General features: G+C 38.6%; 2 protein-coding genes across 2 annotated transcripts in view; one reads left to right on the top strand and one right to left on the bottom strand.

The window, feature by feature from the left end:
* Window positions 1-13,739, top strand: part of LOC133635208 (dipeptidyl peptidase 9-like) — a 32,517-nt gene extending 18,778 nt beyond the window's left edge. The window contains exons 14-21 of the mRNA XM_062028121.1: window positions 1,141-1,311; window positions 2,807-2,942; window positions 5,842-5,987; window positions 6,163-6,309; window positions 6,406-6,558; window positions 7,425-7,567; window positions 7,695-7,806; window positions 11,955-13,739. Of these exons, the coding sequence (XP_061884105.1) occupies window positions 1,141-1,311; window positions 2,807-2,942; window positions 5,842-5,987; window positions 6,163-6,309; window positions 6,406-6,558; window positions 7,425-7,567; window positions 7,695-7,806; window positions 11,955-12,047 (1,101 nt within the window). The 3' untranslated portion in view covers window positions 12,048-13,739. The remainder of the gene's footprint in view (window positions 1-1,140; window positions 1,312-2,806; window positions 2,943-5,841; window positions 5,988-6,162; window positions 6,310-6,405; window positions 6,559-7,424; window positions 7,568-7,694; window positions 7,807-11,954) is intronic.
* Window positions 13,740-16,943: 3,204 nt separating this feature from the next.
* On the bottom strand, window positions 16,944-20,888 carry LOC133635209 (angiopoietin-related protein 4-like). The gene is made up of 7 exons (XM_062028122.1): window positions 20,411-20,888; window positions 20,218-20,328; window positions 20,036-20,126; window positions 18,943-19,056; window positions 17,700-17,795; window positions 17,359-17,622; window positions 16,944-17,279 (listed from the first exon to the last, which is right to left on the bottom strand). The coding sequence occupies exons 1-7, from the start codon at window positions 20,849-20,851 to the stop codon at window positions 17,104-17,106; spliced, it is 1,293 nt and encodes a 430-aa protein (XP_061884106.1). The 5' UTR covers window positions 20,852-20,888; the 3' UTR covers window positions 16,944-17,103.
* Window positions 20,889-24,488: the final 3,600 nt, after the last annotated feature.

Below are 24,488 nucleotides of genomic sequence, written 5' to 3'. Positions count from 1 at the left end.
GGACTGTTGAACAACTTAAGCTGTACATCAAGCAAGAATGAGAAAGAATTCCACCTGAAAAGCTTAAAAAAATGGTCTCCTCAGTTCCCAAACGTTTATTGAGTGCTTTTAAAAGGAGAGGCCATGTAACACAGTGGTAAAAATGCCTCTGTGCCAACTTTTTTGCAATGTGTTGCTGCCATTAAATTCTAAGTTAATGCCCCATCCATTTTTTACCGCTTGTCCCTTTTGGGGTCGCGGGGGTGCTGGAGCCTATCTCAGCTGCATTCGGGCGGAAGGCGGGGTACACCCTAGACAAGTCGCCACCTCATCACGGGGCCAACACAGATAGACAGACAACATTCACACACTAGGGTCAATTTAGTGTTGCCTATCAACCTATCCCCAGGTGCATGTCTTTGGAGGTGGGAGGAAGCCGGAGTACCCGGAGGGAACCCACGCAGTCACAGGGAGAACATGCAAACTCCACACAGAAAGATCCCGAGCCCGGGATTGAACCCAGGACTACTCAGGACCTTCGTATTGTGAGGCGCATGCACTAACCCCTGTTCCACCGTGCTGCCTAAGTTAATAATTATTTGCAAATAAAAAACATGTTTCTAAGTTAGAACATTAAATATCTTGTCTTTGCAGTCTATTCAATTGAATATAAGTTGAAAATGATTTGCAAATCATTGTATTCTGTTTTTATTTATGAATTACACAACGTGCCAACTTCACTGGTTTTGGGTTTTGTATATCCTTTATGTGTTCTGTGGACAGTGAGGGACTCCGGTGTTAATTTAGGTATAATTCAAGAGTTATAGTTACTTAGGTAATTAGATTTGAAACCGTCTTAGAACTCAAACTGAACTCGTACATAGATCGAGGACCTTCTGTATATCAATATTAGTTATTGTAGCTTTGACAATTGTACTACTCAAAACTAAGGATGTGGCTAACATGACTCTGTTGTGCTAAATGTAGCCCCACAAGAATTAGATCATCTTTTTATATACTCTGCCATATAGCATATCAACAAAAATTAAAACTTTGTCTAAAGTTGATGTAAATATAGTTAATATTTTGAGGACGCAACATAAGAAAGTATATGAGATCCTAATGAGCTCTTTTTTTATGTTGAACTTTGTTTTGATGCAGCGATCATCCAGCCCTCAGATTTGGGTGGATGAGAGAGAAAAGCTGGTGTACTTTCAGGGAACAAAAGACTCGCCCCTGGAGCATCACTTGTATGTAGTGAGCTACGAGTCTCCGGGAGAAATTGTGCGACTCACCAAACCTGGTTTCTCCCACAGCTGCTCTGTGAGCCATGTGCGTATGTGCCCCCACCCCCCACACACACACACACACACACACACAGATTCTCCCAGAGGCATACCACTATGGTCTAGAATGAATCATCTTGTCCTATAATGCTGAAGTGGGGCTATTTTTATCCAGCTTCTTTCCAACTCTTACTGCCGTGTGGCACACATACTAACTAGGGGTGTCAAGATCCAATACTGATAACAGTTTGATATCAGCAAAAAAACAGGTATTGAATTATATCGACTTGCATCTAAAATCTCTGATATAGGCACTGCAATACAAGCAGTCATGCAGCGTGTTTGCTTGTGCAAAGGTCAACAGCCAGTTAACATCTAAATGTTCTCCAATAAGCACACAAGGTTGGACTTTTCTTATATTTTAGTGAGGTCATTTACAAAAGGTAAACATTGTGGGCCATAGGCTACTAGGACCTAGCAACTACCCAACAGCTAAGCGCAGAATGGCACACAAGCTAAACATACATAACAAGTGTCCTTAATTAAATAGTATTACAGTATAGAACATGACATTTCTCAAAATAAACAGATATCCAATAGGTAGAGTTGCATATTACTTACACATACCAATTATCCAAAGCAAAAACGAATTAGAAATGATCCAGTAACAAACATGTCTGCATCACTCAACTTACTGCGTCATGAGCTCAACTTAATTAATTTTTGTGACCACTAGGTGTTGCAAAAAAAACCAATTACCTCTCCACTTCGACTTTGTGAAATAAGTCCATTCAGACATTAGATAATAAATAGTTTTAGTGTTTTTCCTATGTATCATTGTACTCTGTTTGAGAACAGATCAAGTGTTTTCTTACATTCGACACTATAAAGTTATAAAAGTATGTATTATTAATGCTGATATAGTATCGGATCAACATTAGTATCGGCCAATACTCAAGGCTCCTTTAACCATATCAATCATCAATCCAAGTTTATTTATATAGCCCTTAATCACAAGTGTCTCAAAGGGCTGCACAAGCCACAACGACATCCTCGGCTCAGATCCCACATCAGGGCATGAAAAAATTCAACTCATTGGCCACAATGGGAAACCTCGGAGGGGACCGCAGATGTTCACCCCTGTGGGGGACGACCCCCACGCTCTATAGCCCGCAGACTTTTTTTTAGTTCTGGTAATTACCAATAAGCCCGAGTTCTTAGAACACTGATTTCTGGCCGGGACATATGGTACAATACAATCAGCAAGATAAGATGGTGCTAGACCGTTTAGTATTTTATACGACTTTAAGGTTTTATAACTAACGTATAAAACCTTAAAGTCGCATTATATCGGAAGTGAACATTTGCATCTAAATACCCCTATTGCTAACCTTTTATTCACAAGCATCATATTCACAAAGAATGTAACTTTGTCAATTTTTCTTCTTCATTTTATTAAAAATGACAGACTGACAAGTGTGGCAATGGGTGTTACTGTGTTTCATTTGTGTCTTAAGTTCCCCTTTTGTCCATTTGCACAGACATTTGACATGTTTGTGAGCCACTACAGCAGCCTAACCAACACACCCTGTGTGCATGTCTACAAGCTGAATAGCAGAGATCACAACCCACTGAGCAAAGAGCCTGAGTTCTTGGCGAGTCTGATGGAGCCATCTGGTACTGTAATACTTTTCTGTTATAAAAGTGCAGTTTGCAGCAGGCTCCAATTTTTTATTATTATTTTTTAAACCAATAAATATAATAACACGAGCCTATGTTACCAATAGTGGTGTAAAAGAACAGATTTAACAATGAACTGTCACAATTAGAAGGTAAACTAAACAAAATAAAAATGCTGTTCGGTCCAAATATAATTGACTGGCGTTCATAGTTAGGAATAGGTACCAAAACTCGGTAACCACAACAACAACGGTTAGAGTACACAGAAAGCTAAATCTGTGTACTCTAACCGTCTACAGGAACAGTTCCGCTCCAATGATTCTGCGGCAGTTTGGAGAGGTCTAAGGGCCCTTACGAACTATAAGCCCAAAACCCCCCAGGCCCTGAATGACCGGACTCTCGCTCAGGGCCTCAACACACATTACTGTCGTCATGAACGGCCTTCAGCTCATCAAAGCCATGCTCCCCCCACCATCACCCTCCCCACCAATGCCAGCACATCATTAAAGGAGTTAAAGGACTCAAAGGACTCCAATGACATCACAGGACTCCAAAAACATCATAAGACTGTAAAGACCCTCTCCATCAAAGAAGAGGATGTACGCCGGCAGTTCTTGAAGCTGAATACGCGGAAGGCCCCCGGGCCGGATGGTGTCTCCCCCTCCACTCTCAGACACTGTGCGGACCAGCTGGCTCCTGTCTTCACTGACATTTGTAACGCCTCTCTGGAGCTATGCCGCGTGCCGTCCTGCTTTAAGACCTCTACCATTGTCCCTGTCCCCAAGAAAGCACGGATCACAGCACTAAATGACTACAGGCCGGTCGCGCTGACGTCTGTGGTCATGAAGTCCTTTGAGCGCTTGGTCCTGCCCCACCTCAAGGACATCACCGCCCCCCTCCTGGACCCACTGCAGTTCGCCTACAGAGCCAACAGGTCTGTGGATGATGCAGTGAACCTGGCCCTCCACTTCATCCTGGAGCATCTGGACTCCCCAGGAACCTACGCTAGGATCCTGTTTGTGGACTTCAGCTCTGCCTTCAACACCATCCTCCCTGGACTGCTACGAGACAAGCTCTACCAGCTCAGCGTGCCCAACTCCCTCTGCAGTTGGATTAATGACTTCCTGACAGACCAAAGACAGCACGTACGGCTGGGGAAGATTGTCTCGGACAGTCGAACCACAAACACTGGTACTCCTCAGGGCTGTGTACTCTCCCCCTGGCTCTTCTCCCTGTATACAAACTGCTGCACCTCCAGTCACCAATCCGTAAAACTGCTCAAGTTTGCGGATGACACCACCCTCATCGGGCTCATCTCGAATGGCGATGAGTCCGCCTACAGGAGAGAAGTGGACCGGCTGACGTCCTGGCGCAGCCTCAACAACCTGGAGCTGAACGCCCAGAAAACAGTGGAGATGATCATGGACTTCAGGAAAGTCACAGCCCCACCATCCCCCCTCACCCTGATTGACTCTCCCACCCCCGTCCCCATTGTGGACTCCTTCCGTTTCTTGGGCACCACCATCACCCAGGACCTCAAGTGGGAGCCGACCATCAGCTCCCTCATCAAGAAGGCCCAGCAGAGGATGTACTTCCTGCGGCAGCTGAGGAAACTTAAGGTGCCGACAGAGATGCTGGTGCAGTTTTACTCAGCCATCATAGAGTCCATCCTGACCACCTCCATCACAGTGTGGTTCCCCGGCGCCACAGTCCAGGATAAGAATAGACTGCAGCGCATCGTACGTGCTGCTGAGAAGGTGATTGGCTGCAAGCTCCCATCCCTCCAGGACTTGTTCTCCTCCAGGACCAGGAGGCGTGTGGGTCGGATCACAGCTGACTCTTCTCACCCTGGACACACGCTATTCTCCCCTCTCCCCTCAGGCAGGAGACTACGCTCCATCCATACCCACACCTCCCGCCACCTGAACAGTTTTTTCCCCTCGGCCATCAGGCAAATGAACAATAACTCCTAACAGCAGCTCCTTGAATTCCTTGAATCCCTTCTAAGTCTATCTGATAGCTCAGTCACAGCTCTTTTTTATACCAAATATGTGTTATATGTGTTTTATGTCGCACGTTTGCACCAAGAAAAATTCCTAGTTTGTGAACCCGTTCTCAAACAATGGCAATAAAACGATTCTGATTCTGATTCTGAACAACAAAGCACTTCCTCATTATGCACCAATGGCTTACAGCGAGTGAGGTGCATTCGGGAACACTCGGAACTATGAGCGTCAAACAACCCTAGCAAGTCGTATTTTGCCAGTCCTATGTTCTGCACAAATTTTTGATTTATACTTGTGGATTTTATGTCTTATTTTTGAATTATTTAGTTATCATTTAATTGAAGTATTTAAATGACTTTTCTGTTCAACTTGAATGTCACAAAATTCCATAAAAATGAAAAGGCATTGTTTTTTTTGTTTTGTTTTTTATATAAATTTAGTTAAGGACCGGTTGTGGACAGTTTTTAAAGTACCTATTTGTTACTAGCATCATTTAAAATGTATATGATACCCGTCCTTATTCATGGCAGTCAATCACAGCCGTGTCGCGCGGAAATGTATGCTCCCATCACAAAAGATATTTCAAAACAGATGCTGTGGCTGCTCCATTGTTGAACCGGTGAGTGAAATCATGTGCTTATCCAAACGCTGCTTTTGTAACATAACGTTATCCTTATGCTGCATGCGCGTGTACTAGTGGGACGTGGCTTACATGGTCACATTCGGAAGCGGGTGGGTTATAATGCAAATACCCTTTTCAAACAGCAAGCAACTCCTAGCTGCAAACTGTACCTTTTATATATTACGTTTTTCACAATGGTAGCATATACTTTTTCTACACTATTTACTCTGTATTTAATCCTCTCCTATATGTATATTTTTACTTACAGGTTACCCACCCCATTACACTCATCCTGAGATCTTTAGCTTCTTAGGGACCTCCGGTTTCCAGATTTATGGCCTCTTGTACAAACCACACAACTTGCTCCCTGGGAAGAAATATCCAACTGTTGTCTCTGTCTATGGTGGCCCTCAGGTTTGAGCTCCTTATTGTCATTTCAAATATTTTTTATTCAATTGTCATGTTCTATTTAAGAACCTTTTGCCATTAATTTTCTTTTGAAAGTTTTCTATGGGATGATGGACTGATTTATGCTCTTTTGTTTCATAAGTTTTTAGACCTAATCCGAAACATATTTCTTCTCTCTCAGGTCCAGTTGGTCAATAACTCGTGTAAAGGTTTGAAGTACCAGCAGCTAAGCATACTTGCTGCTCTTGGTTACGCTGTGCTCGTCGTTGATGGGCGGGGCTCCTGTCAGCGAGGACTCAAGTTTGAAGGAGCTGTGAAAGACAACATTGTATTTGGCTTTGTGCTTGCCTTTTCCTTGATTGATACACACAAGTAGGCTGTGCTTGGACACTCAGAAATATATTATCTTGGCTTTCCTGACCAGGGCCAGGTGGAGATTGAAGACCAGGTGGAAGGTTTGCACTATGTAGCTGACAAGTACAAGTTTGTGGACTTGAACCGCGTTGCCATTCATGGGTGGTCATATGGAGGCTTCCTCTCTCTCATGGGACTCATTCACAGACCTGATATCTTCAAGGTAAACAAAACAAACTGATGTCTAATGATGTTAAACACTTGTTATTATAGCTGCAGTATATTTTTACAGAAACTGTTGTATTTTTTACTTGTTGATTAAGGGCCCTATTCTCCCGTTCGAACGCGCTTAAAGTTACGCACGTTTCTCTTATTTGTACACAGTGACAGACATGTAAGTAATGAATGAAGGCGTTGTCACGTGATTCAATCAACTTAGGAGACTTCGGAGCCATTTTTTGGGTGTGTGAAAATCATGTAACATGGCGTTTTCCTGACACTTGTGAATGTAAAAAAAAAATAACACTTAAAATTTGACAAGCCTATATCCATCCAAGTGTTGTATGTGCGTGCATGTGTGTTGCAATGGTGGTTTGAGTGCCCGTATATGCACGCGCAACTGTGTCTTCTTCCTGGCTGGATGTAACTCTTTAGATCAGGGGTGTCACAACTTTTCAAGGGTCACGTACTGACAAAATGAAATAATTGTTTAATCAAACTTGAATTTAATTTGATGCATAGTAAAACTAATTAATGGGGGAAAATGGTTCAATCATTTATGCAAAAAACAGATACATCTGCAAAACTTCTTGGAACAACTCTGTCGAACACAGAGCGACTGCCTTACAAGACCAGCACTAACGCTACGCGCCACAGGGGACAATCAAAATGTCTAAGGAAATGTTATATTATATTCTAATCAGTGACAGTGAAATGTCACATGAAGCGCTTTATCATTCATTAATTGAATTTTCTTTATGCAAAACAGGATCGCGGGGCCCTACGCACAGCTTGTGATCTGCATTTTTCCACTTGAGCACATGAGAGAACAGGGCCCCTAAATGAACAGAATTATTCTGGAATATTCAGGTTGCCATCGCAGGTGCACCAGTGACATTGTGGATGGCTTATGACACTGGATACACCGAGCGGTACTTGGATACTCCCGAAAACAACCAGAAGGGCTACGAGGACTGCTCTGTTGCACTGCACGTCGATAAGTTCCCTAATGAGTAAGAGCTTTGCAAAATTCTTACTGGTTTCTGCACTTTACGGCACTACCGGTATTACTATCAATTGTGTTTTCTTTCTAGTGCAACGCACGTGTGTAATGTCAATTCTTGCTGTTAATCCCCACAGACCAAACAGACTATTGATCCTGCATGGATTTCTAGATGAAAATGTGCACTTTTTCCACACCAACTTCCTGGTGTCCCAACTTATCCGGGCGGGGAAACCATACAGCCTTCAGGTAGGTGAATTTTCTCCAATGTGTGGTGTTATCTCTTCTTTCATGGGGGTTACGTTCCAGAACCTGCGCAAAATAGCTACCACCCACTTTAATCACTTGTTTAAGCCTTTATAGCTGCTCCCAAACTCTTCACATGCATTTAAACAAGGGGTGGTCAAATGAGTATATGGTTTATTCTAGGGCAGTCTTCGAAGACTTTTCATAGTCGAATGTGATTCATTTGATTTTGCCTATAGTCGCTTTGGCATTTAAAAAAAAATGGAAATTAACAGATGGTGATGTGTAGTCGTGTATACTGACTGGTCACTAGGTGTCAGTAACGCCACATGAATGTGCTCTAGCTAGCACTTACACAGTGAATCTTTTCAAGTTCATTAAATACTGTACTTTCCGGGCTATAGAGTGCACCGGTATTTAAGCCGCACCCACCAAATTTTAGTATAAATAAATATTTTTACATATATTGGCTGCACCGGACCATAAACTGCAGCTATATACAGGTATGCAAGATTTTGTAAATATTTATTTACATACCGTAATTGTTTCCAAACAGTGCTTGTCACACAGCAGTGAAACAAAACATAAGTCATCGTCATGGAACCACTAGCTGCAGAAGCTAGCTCTCCAATCAGCTAAACAGTTTAGGTAAATTTACAAAACTAAAACAATACAAAAAGAATGCCATTGTAAGTGAATAATACTAACACAGACACTTGTAAATGTGTTAGCATATTCGCTAATGCTAACGACGCCAGCTTGATTACATTACGATAGCACGTACAAATATGCAGGAACACACTCCAACAGACATCGCACATGGGACGGTTTAGTAAGTATGATTTGTTTTAGATATATTGTAAAACTTACAAACGTTACTTGAAGTGATGCATGAAGAATCCTTTCGAGCAAAAACACTGTATGATTTTACTTCCTGTTCAAGGCATTACAACGAGAAGTACATGTTCAACTCGCAATACCTGCAGTGAACAAATTACTCCAGAAGATGGCACCGTAGCACAAACAATAACACATCTTTTCAGTCTCTGTTGAAAACTATTTGTTGAATATTTAACATTATGACCGTTAGCAAAGAAAAATCAATAAATTAGCTGCAACATTTTATTGGCCGCAGGATTCAAAGTGTAGGAAAAAAGTAGCGGCTTATAGTCCGAAAAATACAGTATATACTTACAAAAGGATTAAAAATTGTTATTAAAGTGAACAAAACAAAGGTGTCATTTGTGACTTTTTCCACTTCCAAAAAAGGCTAAACCAGGGGTCACCAACCTTTTTGAAACTAAGAGCTACTTTTTGGGTACTGATTAATGCGAAGGGCTACCAGTTTGATACACACTTAAATAAATTGCCAGAAATAACCAATTTGCTCAATTTACCTTTAACTCTATGTTATTATTAATAATTAATGATATTTACACTTAATTGAACGTTTTAAAAGAGGAGAAAATACGAAAAAAATGACAATTAAATTTTGAAACATAGTTTATCTTCAATTTCGACTCTTTAAAATTTAAAATTCAACCAGAAAAAAGAAGAGAAAAACTAGCTAATTCGAATCTTTTTGAAACAATTAAAAAAATAATTTATGGAAAATCATTAGTAATTTTTCCTGATTAAGATTAATTTTAGAATTTTGATGACATGTTTTAAATAGGTTAAAATCCAATCTGCACTTTGTTAGAATATATAACAAATTGGACCAAGCTATATTTCTAACAAAGACAAATCATTATTTCTTCTAGATTTTCCAGAACAAAAATTGTTCAAAGAAATTCAAAAGACTTTGAAATAAGATTTAAATTTGATTCTACAGATTTTCTAGATTTGCCAGAATAATTTTTTTTAAAATTTTAATCATTATAAGTTTGAAGAAATATTTCACAAATATTCTTCGTCGAAAAAACAGAAGCTAAAATGAAGAATTAAATTAAAATGTATTTATTATTCTTTACAATAAAAAAAATAAATTTACTTGAACATTGATTTAAATTGTCAGGAAAGAAGAGGAAGGAATTCAAAAGGTAAAAAGGTATATGTGTTTAAAAATCTTAAAATCATTTTTAAGGTTGTATTTTTTCTTTAAAATTGTCTTTCTGAAAGTTATAAGAAGCAAAGTAAAAAAAATAAATGAATTTATTTAAACAAGTGAAGACCAAGTCTTTAAAATATTTTCTTGGATTTTCAAATTCTATTTGAGTTTTGTCTCTCTTAGAATTAAAAATGTCAGGCAAAGCGAGACCAGCTTGCTAGTAAATAAATAAAATTTAAAAAATAGAGGCAGCTCACTGGTAAGTGCTGCTATTTGAGCTATTTTTAGAACAGGCCAGCGGGCTACTCATCTGGTCCTTACGGGCTACCTGGTGCCCGCGGGCACCGCGTTGGTGACCCCTGGGCTAAACCCTATTTTGTGAGGTTCTCAGCTTTGGCCCACTGCCAAGAGGACATCAAACTTGACTAAATAGAGGAAGTAAATGTCAAAGTTTCCCGTATGTGAACCAGTGGAAGGATAATTACCTTTGCAAAAGGAGTGCTACACTTCCATGGCGAGGCGGCGCATCCCAGATCCGTGCCATGTCCAATTTCCAGCAATCTGTCCGATTAACCACAGTTTAAAAATGAAAGAAACGTGATTAAACCCAATGAAATTTTCAGTGTATTAAAAAGTGCTGTCTGCATCTTCCTCACAGTAACATTTTTCAAAGTAAAAAATATAACAAGAACACCACCAGCTAGCTTATGTTCCAATTAGGGGTTTAACAGAACACAACAGGGCAACATATTTCGCTTGAGCAACACCCAACTACGCCCTCACCCCCTAATAAATGAGTTAACGCGATTAACAGATTTTTGACAGTCCCAAATATTTTTAAGCACATTTAAAACCATAGAAAGAATCTATAAAAATGAGAATGTTCTGTACATGTAAAGAAAATACAGCAATAACGGAATCAAAATACGAATATAATATCAGTAAAGATATGACGTTGATGATAGTAAATTGACTTGACTGTGCTGCACCAATAAATTATGTAGTAGATCAAAAAGATGACGATGTTGATAGGTCTGGTCTAGTATTGCACAGTAAACTAGAACATTTACAGCTCTTCAAAGGGCACCACACCCTTTTTTCCGTTGAAATCTTAGTTTGCTGGCTCTTACGGTGTCTTCAAACCACGGTTAGCTGGGCAAGAAGACGGTAGTCAAGGCCACGATGTCTGTCTTGCCGTGATTAATTGCATTTTGTCCATAGTTTACTCAGAAGTAATTGCGATTAATCGCAGATGACTATATTTTTTCATCATTAATAAGTGTACTCGAGACAGATAATTGTCCATCCATCATCCATGCATTGCTGTGTTGCCAGATTTTGTAGGAATACAGAATTGGTATTCCTGCTGTAGGAGCACTTGCATTCAGAAGAGAGGAGCTACACTTTCATGTTTAGATACCAGTTTCGCGCATTATTAACACAAAATGTGGATTGTTACGATCATGCTTTGATTGTCAAAGATGTTTGGTAATGTAATCTGTGATATTTCTTCCTGAATAAATGCTTCTGATATTCCGTACATTAAATGTTGTACAACTTAATTGTTCATATCGCTGCATGACATTATCTTAACCGACTGTTTATTAATAAAGTGTAATATTCAGCCTGCTAAACATTCTGTAATTGAGGACTATCAACCAGAACTTCTTACATTTGAATTATCACAATATTTCAACCTACACCCTCTATATTCCTCAACTGATGTACTCGCATTTGTTTACATAGCAATATCACAGATTACAGTTTGCTGGCTCTTACAGTGTCTTCAAACTACGGTTAACTGGGCAAGAAGGCCGTAGTAAAAGCTGCGATGGAGGAGTAAACACTGCACTTAGTTTACATAGTTAATGCTTTGTTAAAAAATTACATCCAAGCCAAAGTTAAAGACAGTAATGCAAAGCCAACCGTTGCTGACAACAAGCCAAACATTGTACTGATACTCGGCACAATAATCTAGTCGTTGGACTACTTTCTTACGGTATAATAATTACTTGTCACTCAGTCATCATATTTGCTATGTAAATGTTATTTGTATGAGAAACCGTGATCAAAAATGTTTTTAATCTTTTTTATTCTTTAGGTATACCCCAATGAACGACACAGCATTAGGTGTCCAGAGTCTGGAGAACACTATGAGATCACATTGCTCCACTTCCTCCAGCAGAACCTCTGATAAGCCTTTCTCCACACATCCTTACTTAGTCTAGGCAACTTTTTCTACCGGTATCCTGGATCTAGGCAAAAGTGTCCACTTTGTTCATTATTACGTCTAACATTTTATTGACTTTGTGATAGACTATGACCATTCTCCTCTCATGTGATCTTTGGAACATTCAACATAGTTAAATTGCCTCTGCACTCATCTGCAATATATTGTATCTTCTATTGATATTTACAACTTTTAGTATTTTTAAAAAAAGGTAATATAATATTAATATAAATCATATTTGTTTTAAATGAAAAAAAAAAACACTTGTCTGCAAACAAACAAACTGATGACAAAAAATTTGTCCCATTTAGTTTTTTAGTATATCTAAAACAGGATGTTTGAGTGCTGTTGAGTAATATCAGTTTCAATCTATTAGTATTTTTTGTTTTTGATTGAATTTAAAATCATTATTGCCTAGGGTTATTGGACAGGTGATCAAATCCTAAAAGGCAAACTAGTGTCGCATGTAACATGCAGTATGTGTAAAAGAGTTCAACTTGTTTTTAGGGATGTATGATAAATATAGGACCGGTATGAGAAATTATGACATTATGTTGGTAAATCCGATAAGATGAAAACGTATCCATCCATCTATTTTCTATAAAGCGTGTCCTCATTAAGTCACGGGCAAACTCGAGCCCATCCCAGCTGACTTTGGGCGAGAACCCTAAAATTGGTCGCCAGCCAATCGCCCGGCACATATAAACAAACAGCCGTTTACGCAATTGACAATTTGGAGTCTCCAATTAACCCAGTCCTTCACAAATAGTGGGGCGGGCCCCCCTGGGGGGGCACATGTGACCTCGGAACATGCTTATTTAGCCATACCAGATACGATGAAGCAAATGCAGCACTTGACTTCACTGTAACCACGGTGGGAGACGAGGAAAGGCCAGTGTGTTGTTATCAATGTTATAGACAAATGATACTATATATAGTCACGGAGGAGAGTGGGGGGGGCGCAAAATATTTTCTTATTCCTACGGGGGGCATAACAGAAAATATTTGAATTAACCGAACATGCATCAGAGAGATAATTATCAGACCAATATTAGGAATTATGACATCGTATTGATGAATCCGATGCTCCAATTAGGGCAGATCGATCGTACTGTGCTGCAGGTGTGTTTTGGTGAGAAAATCAAGCGCTTCTTTTCTCCTACCTGTAAACTTCCCCTGAGCTCATTGTAAACAAACATGGCGTCGATCGTGTGAAACTTCTTAACTGTTTCAGAGGAAGACTTTTCGCGTGTTATTTGCAGCAAATGTTTTGCAAACCGTTCCTTGAGGAAGGAAAAAAAACATCAAGGGTCAACACATCAAACCTTATCAACCACCTGAAAAGCCAATATCACTACGATGGTGTTTTGAAAGTCAAAGAAGACTTCTTAGACTTTTTCAGTGTTTCAGTGGGAAGATATTTTGTGTGCTATCTGCACCAAATGTGCAGATAAGAGATTCAGGAGAAGAAGAAAAAACTTCAAGCTTCAACACATCTAACCTTATCAGCCACCTATAACACCAGTATCATGTCGCAAAGAAAGGTGTGCACAAACTAGTTGAATCCAAATTTTAAAAAATCATAGATGTCATTAAGTTATTTGTCTTGAGAAGCAGGAAGTTATCGTATCGGCTTGAAAAAATATAATCATGCATCCCTAACCTATTTTATTCGAACTAGTGTGTAATGTTCATATCATACACATGACACCTTATTAAATGATTACAATTATATTTTTTTGTGGGAAAAGTGCCTGATGATCTGTTGATATATTCATTTGATTTGTTATTAAGGGAATTTATGTGATACCAAACTCCAGATTCCTCTTGAGATTTGCTTCTTGTTTTGCTGAATATTTGGTTTAAAAATACCTACAAATATGCACATGTAAGACAAAAATAATAAATGTCAACATATTTTAAGCGTTCTTGTTTTTGTTCATGTCAAAATAAATGTCATTGCAGCGTTCGTTCTGGAAGGCGTTGTACTAGGGCTGTAAAATTATTAATACTATATTATTATTTATTGCGATTAATTGCGTCGTGTTCGTAGTTTACTCAGAACTAATTGCAACTAGGGCTGCAACTAACAACTAATTTGATAGTCGATTATTACTTCGATTAATCGATTAATAATCGGATAAAAGAGACAAACTACATTTCTATCCTTTACAGTATTTTATTGGGGAAAAAACAGCATACTGGCACCATACTTATTTTGATAATTGTTTCTTAGCTGTTTGTAAATGTTGCAGTTTAAAAATAAAGGTTTATAAAAAAAAATATACACTACCGTTCAAAAGTTTGGGGTCACCCAAACAATTTTGTGGAATAGCCTTCATTTCTAAGAACAAGAATAAACTGTCGAGTTTCAGATGAAAGTTCTCTTTTTCTGGCCATTTTGATCATTTAATTGACCCCACAAATGTGATGCTCCAGAAACTCAATCTGCTCAAAGGAAGGTCAGTTTTGTAGCTTCTGTAACGAGCTAAACTGTTTTCAGATGTGTGAACATGATTGCACAAGGGTTTTCTAATCATCAATTAGCCTTCTGAGCCAATGAGCAAACACATTGTACCATTAGAACACTGGAGTGATAGTTGCTGGAAATGGGCCTCTATACACCTATGTAGATATTGCACCAAAAACCACACATTTGCAGCTAGAATAGTCATTTACCACATTAGCAATGTATAGAGTGTATTTCTTTAAAGTTAAGACTAGTTTAAAGTTATCTTCATTGAAAAGTACAGTGCTTTTCCTTCAAAAATAAGGACATTTCAATGTGACCCCAAACTTTTGAACGGTAGTGTATATATATATATATTTTTAAAAAAAATAAAAAGTAGCCTCTGCGCATGCGCATAGCATAGATCCAACGAATCGACGACTAAATTAATCGCCAACTATTTTTATAATCGATTTTAATCGATTTAATCGATTAGTTGTTGCAGCCCTAATAGCAACTAATCCCAGATGGATAAATTTTTTTCATCATTAATAAGTGTACCCTAAACAGATCATTTTCAAATTGTTAAAACCATGACTGCACAATTAGTTTTTATTAAATGTTTTTTTTAACATAATGCTTTATTAAACAGCTCAACACAAGATGGACATAAGCACGCTTTTAATGACAAAAAAAAAATCACCGGCAGTGCGTTGCGGTCTTGCCAGATTTTGTAGGAATACAGAATTTGTATTCCTGCTGTAGGAGCACTTGCATTCACTACGATGTCGGGAGAACGACTTGCCACGGCTTTGGACCCGTGCTTTCCATAATGTACACTTTTCTTTGTCCATTTGTGCTTGCTATTTTTGACTGCTTGTGGCTCAACAGTAACTGAACGCAACTACATTATTCCACGCTACAGAACGGACAAGGGGTAAAACAGGATGTGTGCGTGTTAAATCGCGCGTCAAAAAGAAAGTGTGCCTTTAAAGGAAATTATACTTAACTCGTTATCGGATTAACTTTGACAGGCCTACTTCGTACCATATAATATGTATACATTTACCATGTATTTCTAGGGGTCTCAATACTGGTAAATGATATAATAATGCAACACTGATCCCTCCTGCTATGTATTCTTATTCTCTGGCAGACAAGGTGCCAATCAAATATACTCATGGCAATCTGCCACAAATACATGCATGTATTGGAATCTGCTTAGTGTGTACAGTGCATCCGGAAAGTATTCACAGCACTTCACTTTTTCCACATTTCATTTTTGTCCTCAAAATTCTACACACAATACCCTATAATGACAATGTGAATTTTTGAAAATGTATTAACAAAAAACAGAAATCACATGTACGTAAGTATTCACAGCATTCGCTCAATATTTTGTGGATGCACCTTTGACAGCAATTACAGCCTCAAGTCTTTTTGAATACGAGGCCACAAGCTTGTTACACCTACCTTTGGGCAGTTTCGCCCATTCCTCTTTGCAGCACCTCTCAAGCTCCATCAGGTTGGATGGGAAGCAATGGTTTTCATCCAGGATGTCTCTCTTTCTCTCTGTCCTAACTAGTCTCCCTGAAAAACATCCCCACAGCATGATGCTGCCGCCGCCATGCTTCACTGTAGGGATGATATTGTCTTGGTGATGAGCGGTGCCTGGTTTCCTCCAAACACGACGCCTGGCATTTACGCCAAAGAGTTTAATCTTTGTCTCATCAGACCAGAGTATTTTGTTTCTATCGGTCTGAGTGTCTTTCAGGCGCATTTTGTCAAATTTTTACTAAGAAATGGCTTCCGTTTGGTCATTGTACCATACAGGCCTGATTGGTGGATTGCTGCAGAGATGGTTTTCTTTCTGGAAGGTTCTCTTCTCTCCACAGAGGAATGCTGTAGCTCTGACAGAGTGACCATCGGGTTCTTGGTCACTACCCTGGCTAGGGTCCTTCTCACCCGATCGCTCAGTTGACAGCCGGCCAGCTCTCGGAAGAGTCCTGGTGGTTCCAAACTTCTTCCATTTACGGATGATGGAAGAAATATCTAACCAACTGGATTTACCACACGTGGACTCCACTTAAGCTGTAAGAGCATCTCAAGGATGATCAATTGAAACAGGATGCACCTGATCTCACTTTTGAGCTTCTTGGCAGAGGCTGTGAATACTCATATACATGCGATTTCTTAGTTGTTGTTTTTTTATCAAATTTGAAAAAAAATTCTAAAAAATTTAAAACATTTTTCACATTGTCATTATGTATGTAAAATTTTGAGGACACAAATGTATATATTCCTTTTTGGAATAAAGCTGCAACATAACAAAAAGTGGGAAAATGGAAACCCTGTGACTACTTTCCGGATACACTGTAGGTGTATTAACAAGACACAGACGTTACTGAAGAACCGTATTTTTATTGATATCTTACAAATATTTACAGAACAATATCTTTAACAAAATATGCAGCTTATAAATAAATAAATACATAAAAACTGTGCATGTATGACTTTTGGCTGTCTTTCATTGCTCCTCGCCGTCTTTTTTTTCCTCAGGTGTCTTTGACTTTATTCTAGTTTTACAGACAAAGGTGCAAGCTTCAGAAGAGTTGTTCTCAGTGGGGTGTCTTGTCCCTTTTTGTCCACCCAAAACATCGTTCTCGGCCGCGACCTCCTGACCGGGAGCCTTCGGGGATATTTGCCGTTAAGGTTGGATGCGCCGCAGCTGCTGAACCACCAACCTCCTGCAAAGAAATGGTGGGTTTAAATCCAGGCCGTGTGTGGCGTCAACCTTGACACAAACAGATGAGAGGGAATGCGTACCTGAGTGAAGCTCAGCGCAGTTGGTGTTGGCGGCCATGTCATTGTCGCGGTCGGCTGTGGAGAAGGGAAGACCCTTGGCACCTGTCAGGTCAACTCCAGACTCCTCCTCCAGGTGGAGAGCATACTTCTCCTCCTCAGCGTCCAGTTGGAAGCCATAACGGGTTGCCTGCATCTCTCCCGTCCAATCAGAGAGCTCCACCTGCAGCATGTACTGCCCTTGTTTGGCGATTGCGTGTGTGTTCTCCAAGCCCAACCAGAATTCACCTGAGGTAAGAAAAATAATTCCTTTTTCTCACGGGGGTTTTGGGACACAAATTTTAATATTCATAGTCGAGCCTCACCGTTTAGACTCCCGAATCCTTTTTTATAGCTCTCCCAAAGCTGATTAAAGTTCTGGGATCCGTCAAAACGCTTCTGGATGACGGTCCATCCACCTTCTGTGAAAAGTTGTGGTTAATTAGAAAATCTAAAATCAATACAGGATACAGTATACAGTATAAAGCAGTCTTGTGAAAAATTCCACTATGTGTGAATTTAAATCAAGGTTTCAACAGGAAGTAGAATTGCAATTTAAATTTGGGGCGTGTATTTCATACATCCGTTTTGCATATTTTCGAGAAATATTTCTAGAAACCAATGCTGTCAAATGATTATTTTTAAATCAGATTAATCACATTTTTTAATTTGGTTAAATCAAATTAATCAGGTTAATACTCGCTTGCAAAATTAAATTACATTGGGTTTCTTTGGAATTGAAATTTTGTGCTTGACATATGCATTAACCTGATCGTTGACCATATAACAAACTTTGTCACCTTTAAGGTAACAATCCATGGTGAAGGTCAAGGAATGTAATAAATCAAATAAATTGTGTGATTAATCTGCATGGATCCATGATTAGTTAAATAATAAATAAATTAATAAGTAGTCCACTTGTTATTTTTTACAGTCCTACTTTAAACCTTCAAATTACAGTAAATGTTATTAATTAAGAATAAAAACATTGTATATAAATTAATAGTTAAAAATCATAAAAATACTTAATCACCCAGAATACTTTACTTTATACAGGTATTCGAAATTGGTGTTTAATTTTTGTGTTTGAAAATTATTTTTTCGTGTTTATGAAAACCTTTGCTTAACGTGACAAATTATTCTCAGGCAGTGGTGTGCAAACTTTTTTCAGTACCACCTCAGAAAACACTTGTCTCTCCAAGCACCACCATAATGACCAACATTAAAATAGAGTAGCGTAATAGGCCTACGTATTCATTAAAACAAGGCACAGGTTTTATTTAACAAGTATATTTAAGAGTTTTGGCCGCTGTAACATTACACATAGTTTGAACAGTAACACTGTGGTTGAATATAGGAAAATAAAACACTGTACTTTCATCAAGTAATTATTTGGCGTTCCACTAGATGGAGCCCGCGTATCACAGTTTGAGAATCCCTGTTCTAAGGAATTTCTCTGAATTTCAATGCTTTTCATTCCACTTCCTGTAGTTCCAATTCATCAAATGAATCCAATTAGAATTCAGAATGTTGCACAAGATTAAAATAAAAGTTTCTTTCTGGACTCACCCGAGCTCATTTCACAGAAAACGGTGAACGGCTGCGAGTCGTGGGGTTGGATGGTGTAGACGCCGCTGGCTCGATGCCCGTGTACAAACAGGTCGTGGCAATCTCGGGCCGAGCCTGAGCAAAACGACACAAAGGCTCTGATCAGATAGTTATATAAATATGAGGATGCAATAACTGTTGAGTGGTTGTGCTGTCAAGCCAATGTCCTCATTTTCCTGATCTTTGGACTGTCTGCTCTGCATGCAGCGCTGCCAACGAGTCAACTTTTACATTCGCTGGAGCAAAGTTTTTTAACCTTGTCACCTCAACCCTTGTGCAACCTCAAGATTGACTATACACACTTACTCTTAGGGTCCAAAAGGGATCCGCTCAGAAAAATGTCATAAGTGAGCATGAAATTTACATATATATTAAAATTTCAACGTTTGAAATGTTTATACAACTTCAGATATGTATATCTATTGATATAACATTCTTAAAATGTTTGTAAAAAACGTTTTTATTTTAATGGTGAAATGCTAAATATACAATATTCCAAAAAAAAAAAAATGTTACAGAGTGGAATGTTTGAGGTTGGTTAATTACAGCCTTGAATAGGTCAATAATTCATGCCATTGATTTTGATACAGTAGACAAAAAAAGTTGAGTTAATTAAGTTCACACAGGTTTCTTCCATGTTAGATATCTACATATTAACATACACGTGTATATATATATATATATATATATATATATATATATATACACATATATATCTTCCATGTTATATATACAGTATATAAACACATGTGTGTATATATATATATATGTATACAGTATATATACATGTGTATATACGTATTTAGGTATGTATATATGTACTGTATATGTGTATGTATATGTATATATATGTATATGTATAAATATATGTATGTCTATATATATATATATATATATATATATATATATATATATATATATATATATATATATATATATATATATATATATATATATATATTTGTATATATATATATATATATACACACACACGTATATGAGTTGGGTTTTTTTTTAATATTCTTCAGACTTTCATGTTTTTTTAATTCCTTACCGACTCTGCTGTCACTTGGAGCTGCATTGCCCCTCAGAATGGTTTCCTCCTCATCCCTGCGCCTGTGGTATTTGACACCTTTGTGTGCAACCTGAAAGAATGACAGCCAGTCGGTCATTCATTTCCCTGAAGAAGACCACACGGCTTCGTGTTCACAAGCGCAGAGAAACACTTTTCCTCACCTTGCTCTGCAGTGCCTGCAGGTGTAAACTCTGCTTCTCCAGCTTGTCTTGTTGCTGCCTGATCTTGTCCACCAGCTGGTCGATGCGTTTGTTCTGAGCAGCCAGGACTCTCTGCAAACACACGTTTTTGACAGTTGAGATGATTTGTCATTTGCTTCCCTGATGTTTAAATTGATGAAGTTTTTTTGCTCACCTGAACAAACGGCTTTGCCGAGTTGTCATCGTTGAAGCTGGCGTTCAGTGTCACTTTAAACTCTTGGTTCACTTTCTCCTCAAGGCTGTCCATGCGTGAGTAGATGTCTTCGTTCTGCTTCATCACCCCATCCACCTTGGCCATTGCCTCCTTGGTGGCATCCACCTCCCGGGCTTTGAGAACTTCATCCTGCTCCTGCTGCTTTCTCTCAAGTGCAGTTATGGTGCTGTTGAAGGCTTTCAGTTTGCCGCTGATGTCCCGCATCAGGACTTTGGACTTGTCCACATGCTCCTTGAGCCCCTGGCCCAGCTGCAGCAGACCGTGGGTCACCACGTTGATGTCGTCCCAGGAGGCTTGCTTGTCCCTTCTGTCCACAGGGAAAGCTGCTGCGGCGTTGATGAGCAGCACGAGCATGAGGGTGACAGTCAGAGGCGTTTTCATCTTTGGTCTCTTTGGATTTGGAATGCTGCTCTTGGTTTCTCTTGTAAAGATTTTATAGCTGAGCGCTGCAGCTGAGGGCTCTGCTGATTGGGCGTGGGGGGGTTGAAGGCAGGCACAAGGGGAGCTTGGGGGCGTGGAAACAATTCATTGTTGTCACCAAATGTAAGATGATGCAATGAAAGCTCTGAATTTCTGACAAAGGACTCTAAAATGCCCGATACTATTACACCACTGCTATTTTTTTCAAATAATTTTTGTTGTATAAACACCTATTGTGTATGTCTTTTTTTAAATAGACACATGTGGTAAGAAGGTAAAACCCTTAAACGCTACAAAATAAAGTTATTGTCACAGCAATTAAAAAAAAGATAGTGTTGATACTAATAACACGAAATGTCATATTCATATATATATAATTTATATGTCCATCCATCCATCCATTTTCTACCGCTTGTCCATATCGGGGTCGTGGGCGGTGCTGGAGCCTATCCCAGCTGCATTCGGGCGGAAGGTGGGGTACACCCTGGACAAGTCGCCACCTCATCGCAGGGCCAACACAGATAGACAGACAACATTCACACTCACATTCACACACTAGGGCCAATTTAGTGTTGCCAATCAACCTATCCCCAGGTGCATGTCTTTGGAAGTGGGAGGAAGCCGGAGTACCCGGAGGGAACCCACGCAGTCACGGGGAGAACATGCAAACTCCACACAGAAGGACCCCAAGCCCGGGGATCGAACCCAGGACCTTTGTATTGTGAGTATATATTATCATGTATATACGGTATATGTGTTTGTGTATACGTGTGTGTGTATGTATATACTGTATATATATATATATATATATATATATATATATATATATATATATATATATATATATAATGTATTTACAGTATATACAATATATGTATGTACAGTATGTGGATATGTATATATGTACAGTACATACATATGTTTATATTTATTTTTTTGCAAAAAGCATACTAAAAAGAAAACGCTAAACTGTTTATACTAATAACAAAAAATGTCAAATATATATTTTATATGTATATTTATATGTTTGTAATATAATTTATGTTATATTTTATATATTATAGGTATATAATATAATTTATATATTATGTGTCTACATAGGGCAGCACGGTGGAAGAGGTGTTAGTGCGTCTGCCTCACAATAGGAAGGTCCTGGGTTCAATCCTGCGCTCGGGATCTTTCTTTGTGGAGTTTGCGTGTTCTCCCCGTGACTGCGTGGGTTCCCTCCGGGTACTCCGGCTTCCTCCCACCTCCATAGACATGCACCTGGGGATAGGTTGATTGGCAACACTAAATTGGCCCTAGTGTGTGAATGTGAGTGTGAATGTTGTCTGTCTATCTGTGTTGGCACTGTGATGAGTTGGCGACTTGTCCAGGGTGTACCCCGCCTTCCGCCCGAATGCAACAGAGATAGGCTCCAGCACCCCCCGCGACCCCGAAAGGGACAAGCGGTAGAAAATGGATGGATGGATGTGTCTTCATAAATTATACTGTATAATATATACATATTCATGCAAACTCCACACAGAAAGATCCCGAGCCCGGAATTGAACTCAGGACTACTCAGGACGTATTGTAAAGCACATGCACTAACCCCTGTTCCACCGTGCCGCCCATATATACATTTGTATATGCATATATGTCTGTTATATGTATTTATATGTATATTTATTTATTTACATTATTTTATATGTATATGTATTTACAGTATATACAGTATGTATGTATGTATATATATAATATATATATATATATAATTTGTTTGTTTTTTGATTGCTTTTTTAAATTATAAATCGATTTACAATTGAAAAATAGGAATCGTGATGATGTAAATAGATTTTTTTTAGCACGCCTCATACCTTTTTACAAATCATACATATACAGTATTTGAGGGTCATAGCTGGTGGGGAACTGATTTTCTTTCTATACTTTAAATCAGGGGTCCCCAAACTTTTTGACTCGGGGGCTACTTTGGGTTAACCAAATTTCTAGTTGTCTGTGCATATTATATTGTATATAGCTGTTTTGTCCCTCTCTTGTCCACAAAATGTTCCTTTTTTTTATATCCCCTCGTGCTCTGGTCCGGCTGCGCCAAACACTAAATGTATCTAAACATTTAAAAACATAAAATAAAGCCAACAAAAGGAATATCCCACACTTCTGTTTTGTTAAGTAAATCTGTAAAGCAGACATTGGCATCTACATCAACAAGATTATTTGCCTGAGCAGGTTAAATAAATAAATAAAATTGTAACCTGTGGACGCTAGTTTGGTGAACCCTGCTGAAAAATATTGTGCTCTAATCAAAACAGGTTAATCCAGGTTGCTCATTAAACGCATAACAATAAAATGGGAATAATTCACTTGAGTTAGTAAAATGTTGTTTTGAAGTACTTCCATCCATCCATTTTCTACTGCATGTCCCTTTCTCCATCCTATTTATTTATTTTTATAAAACCGGAACTTAAACAAATGTTATTTTAAACCTTATATTGGTGACATTCTGACGAACAGAAACAGGCATTCTCCAACTAAACCAGTTAATGAGTGCTTGGCAATCAGAGGGTGGATTTTTCGGTTTGCTTACCTGTACAAATTTAGCTATTTTTACTGAGGGAAATGTTACAAAATGATTGCAATAACAGTCTACGGAAAATTATTTTGTTAAAAAGACACATTTGTTACATCTTTATTAGTTTTTTTTTGTTTTTTTTCATGGGCCACGTCACTGTATACAACATTTTCTAAGCCTTTTTGTATCAATAACTTGCTTTCCCAATGCCCAATGTACTAGCTTTATTAATTTCTTTAAAGAACAAAAACACACACCCGTTTGTTAACAGATGATATTTCTGCTGCTGTGAATTTTCAAGATATTTATTGCAAAGATTAATGTTTTGCCATCATGTCCTAAGTCATCAAAGTCATCTGTAAAGGCACCATAAAGTAAATTTTTTTTTTTTTTTTTAATAAACCTTTGCAAGTTGTTTATGTGCACGAATGTACAGTGGCCATGTTGCTGCTAGTTTTCAGGCCTGAATCAGGAATGCTTGTTTGTGAGAAGTAGGGGAAAGTTCATCCCGCAGGGCTTCTTACCAACTCGCTCCTGACATCAAAATCCAAAACAATCGCACGCACATGAGGACACACACACACACGAGTCACGTGGTTTACAAATATAGCACGGATGACAAATCACTGAAACACACGTGATAAGAGAAAAACCTTTTTAACGCATTAAAACAAGCCTTCAGATTTTCCAAACACCAAGAAACTCTTTAAAACATTTTGAGAAAACTACCAGCTTTTGCAGCTCTAATTGCTTCCACGCTCCTTGAAATAATAAATAGAATAAATACAAGAGAGTTTGTGACCTTTTTTTGGACTTTTCAAAGTTGAACATTATAATTGTCCAAAATGTCGAAATAGTACATAATCATACAAACAGCAGGTAATAATAATTAGAGATGTCCGATAATGGCTTTTTTGCCGATATTCCGATATTGTCCAATTCTTAATTACCGATTCCGATATCAACCGATACAATATATATAGTCCTGGAATTAACACATTATTATGCTTAATTTTTTTGTGATGC

The sequence above is a fragment of the Entelurus aequoreus genome, linkage group LG19 (genome assembly GCF_033978785.1).
Source record: "Entelurus aequoreus isolate RoL-2023_Sb linkage group LG19, RoL_Eaeq_v1.1, whole genome shotgun sequence".
In the NCBI taxonomy this organism is placed as follows: Eukaryota; Metazoa; Chordata; class Actinopteri; order Syngnathiformes; family Syngnathidae; genus Entelurus; species Entelurus aequoreus.
This window is presented reverse-complemented; position numbering and strand designations above follow the sequence as displayed.

Coding starts and splice junctions, on each gene's coding strand:
- LOC133635209 (XM_062028122.1), bottom strand. CDS start 20,851: ATGAAAACGCCTCTGACTGTCACCCTCATGCTCGTGCTGCTCATCAAC. Junction 19,057..20,035: donor TCCAAGTGACAGCAGAGTCG/GTAAGGAATTAA, acceptor CGTTTTGCTCAG/GCTCGGCCCGAGATTGCCAC. Junction 17,623..17,699: donor AGGATTCGGGAGTCTAAACG/GTGAGGCTCGAC, acceptor TTCTTACCTCAG/GTGAATTCTGGTTGGGCTTG.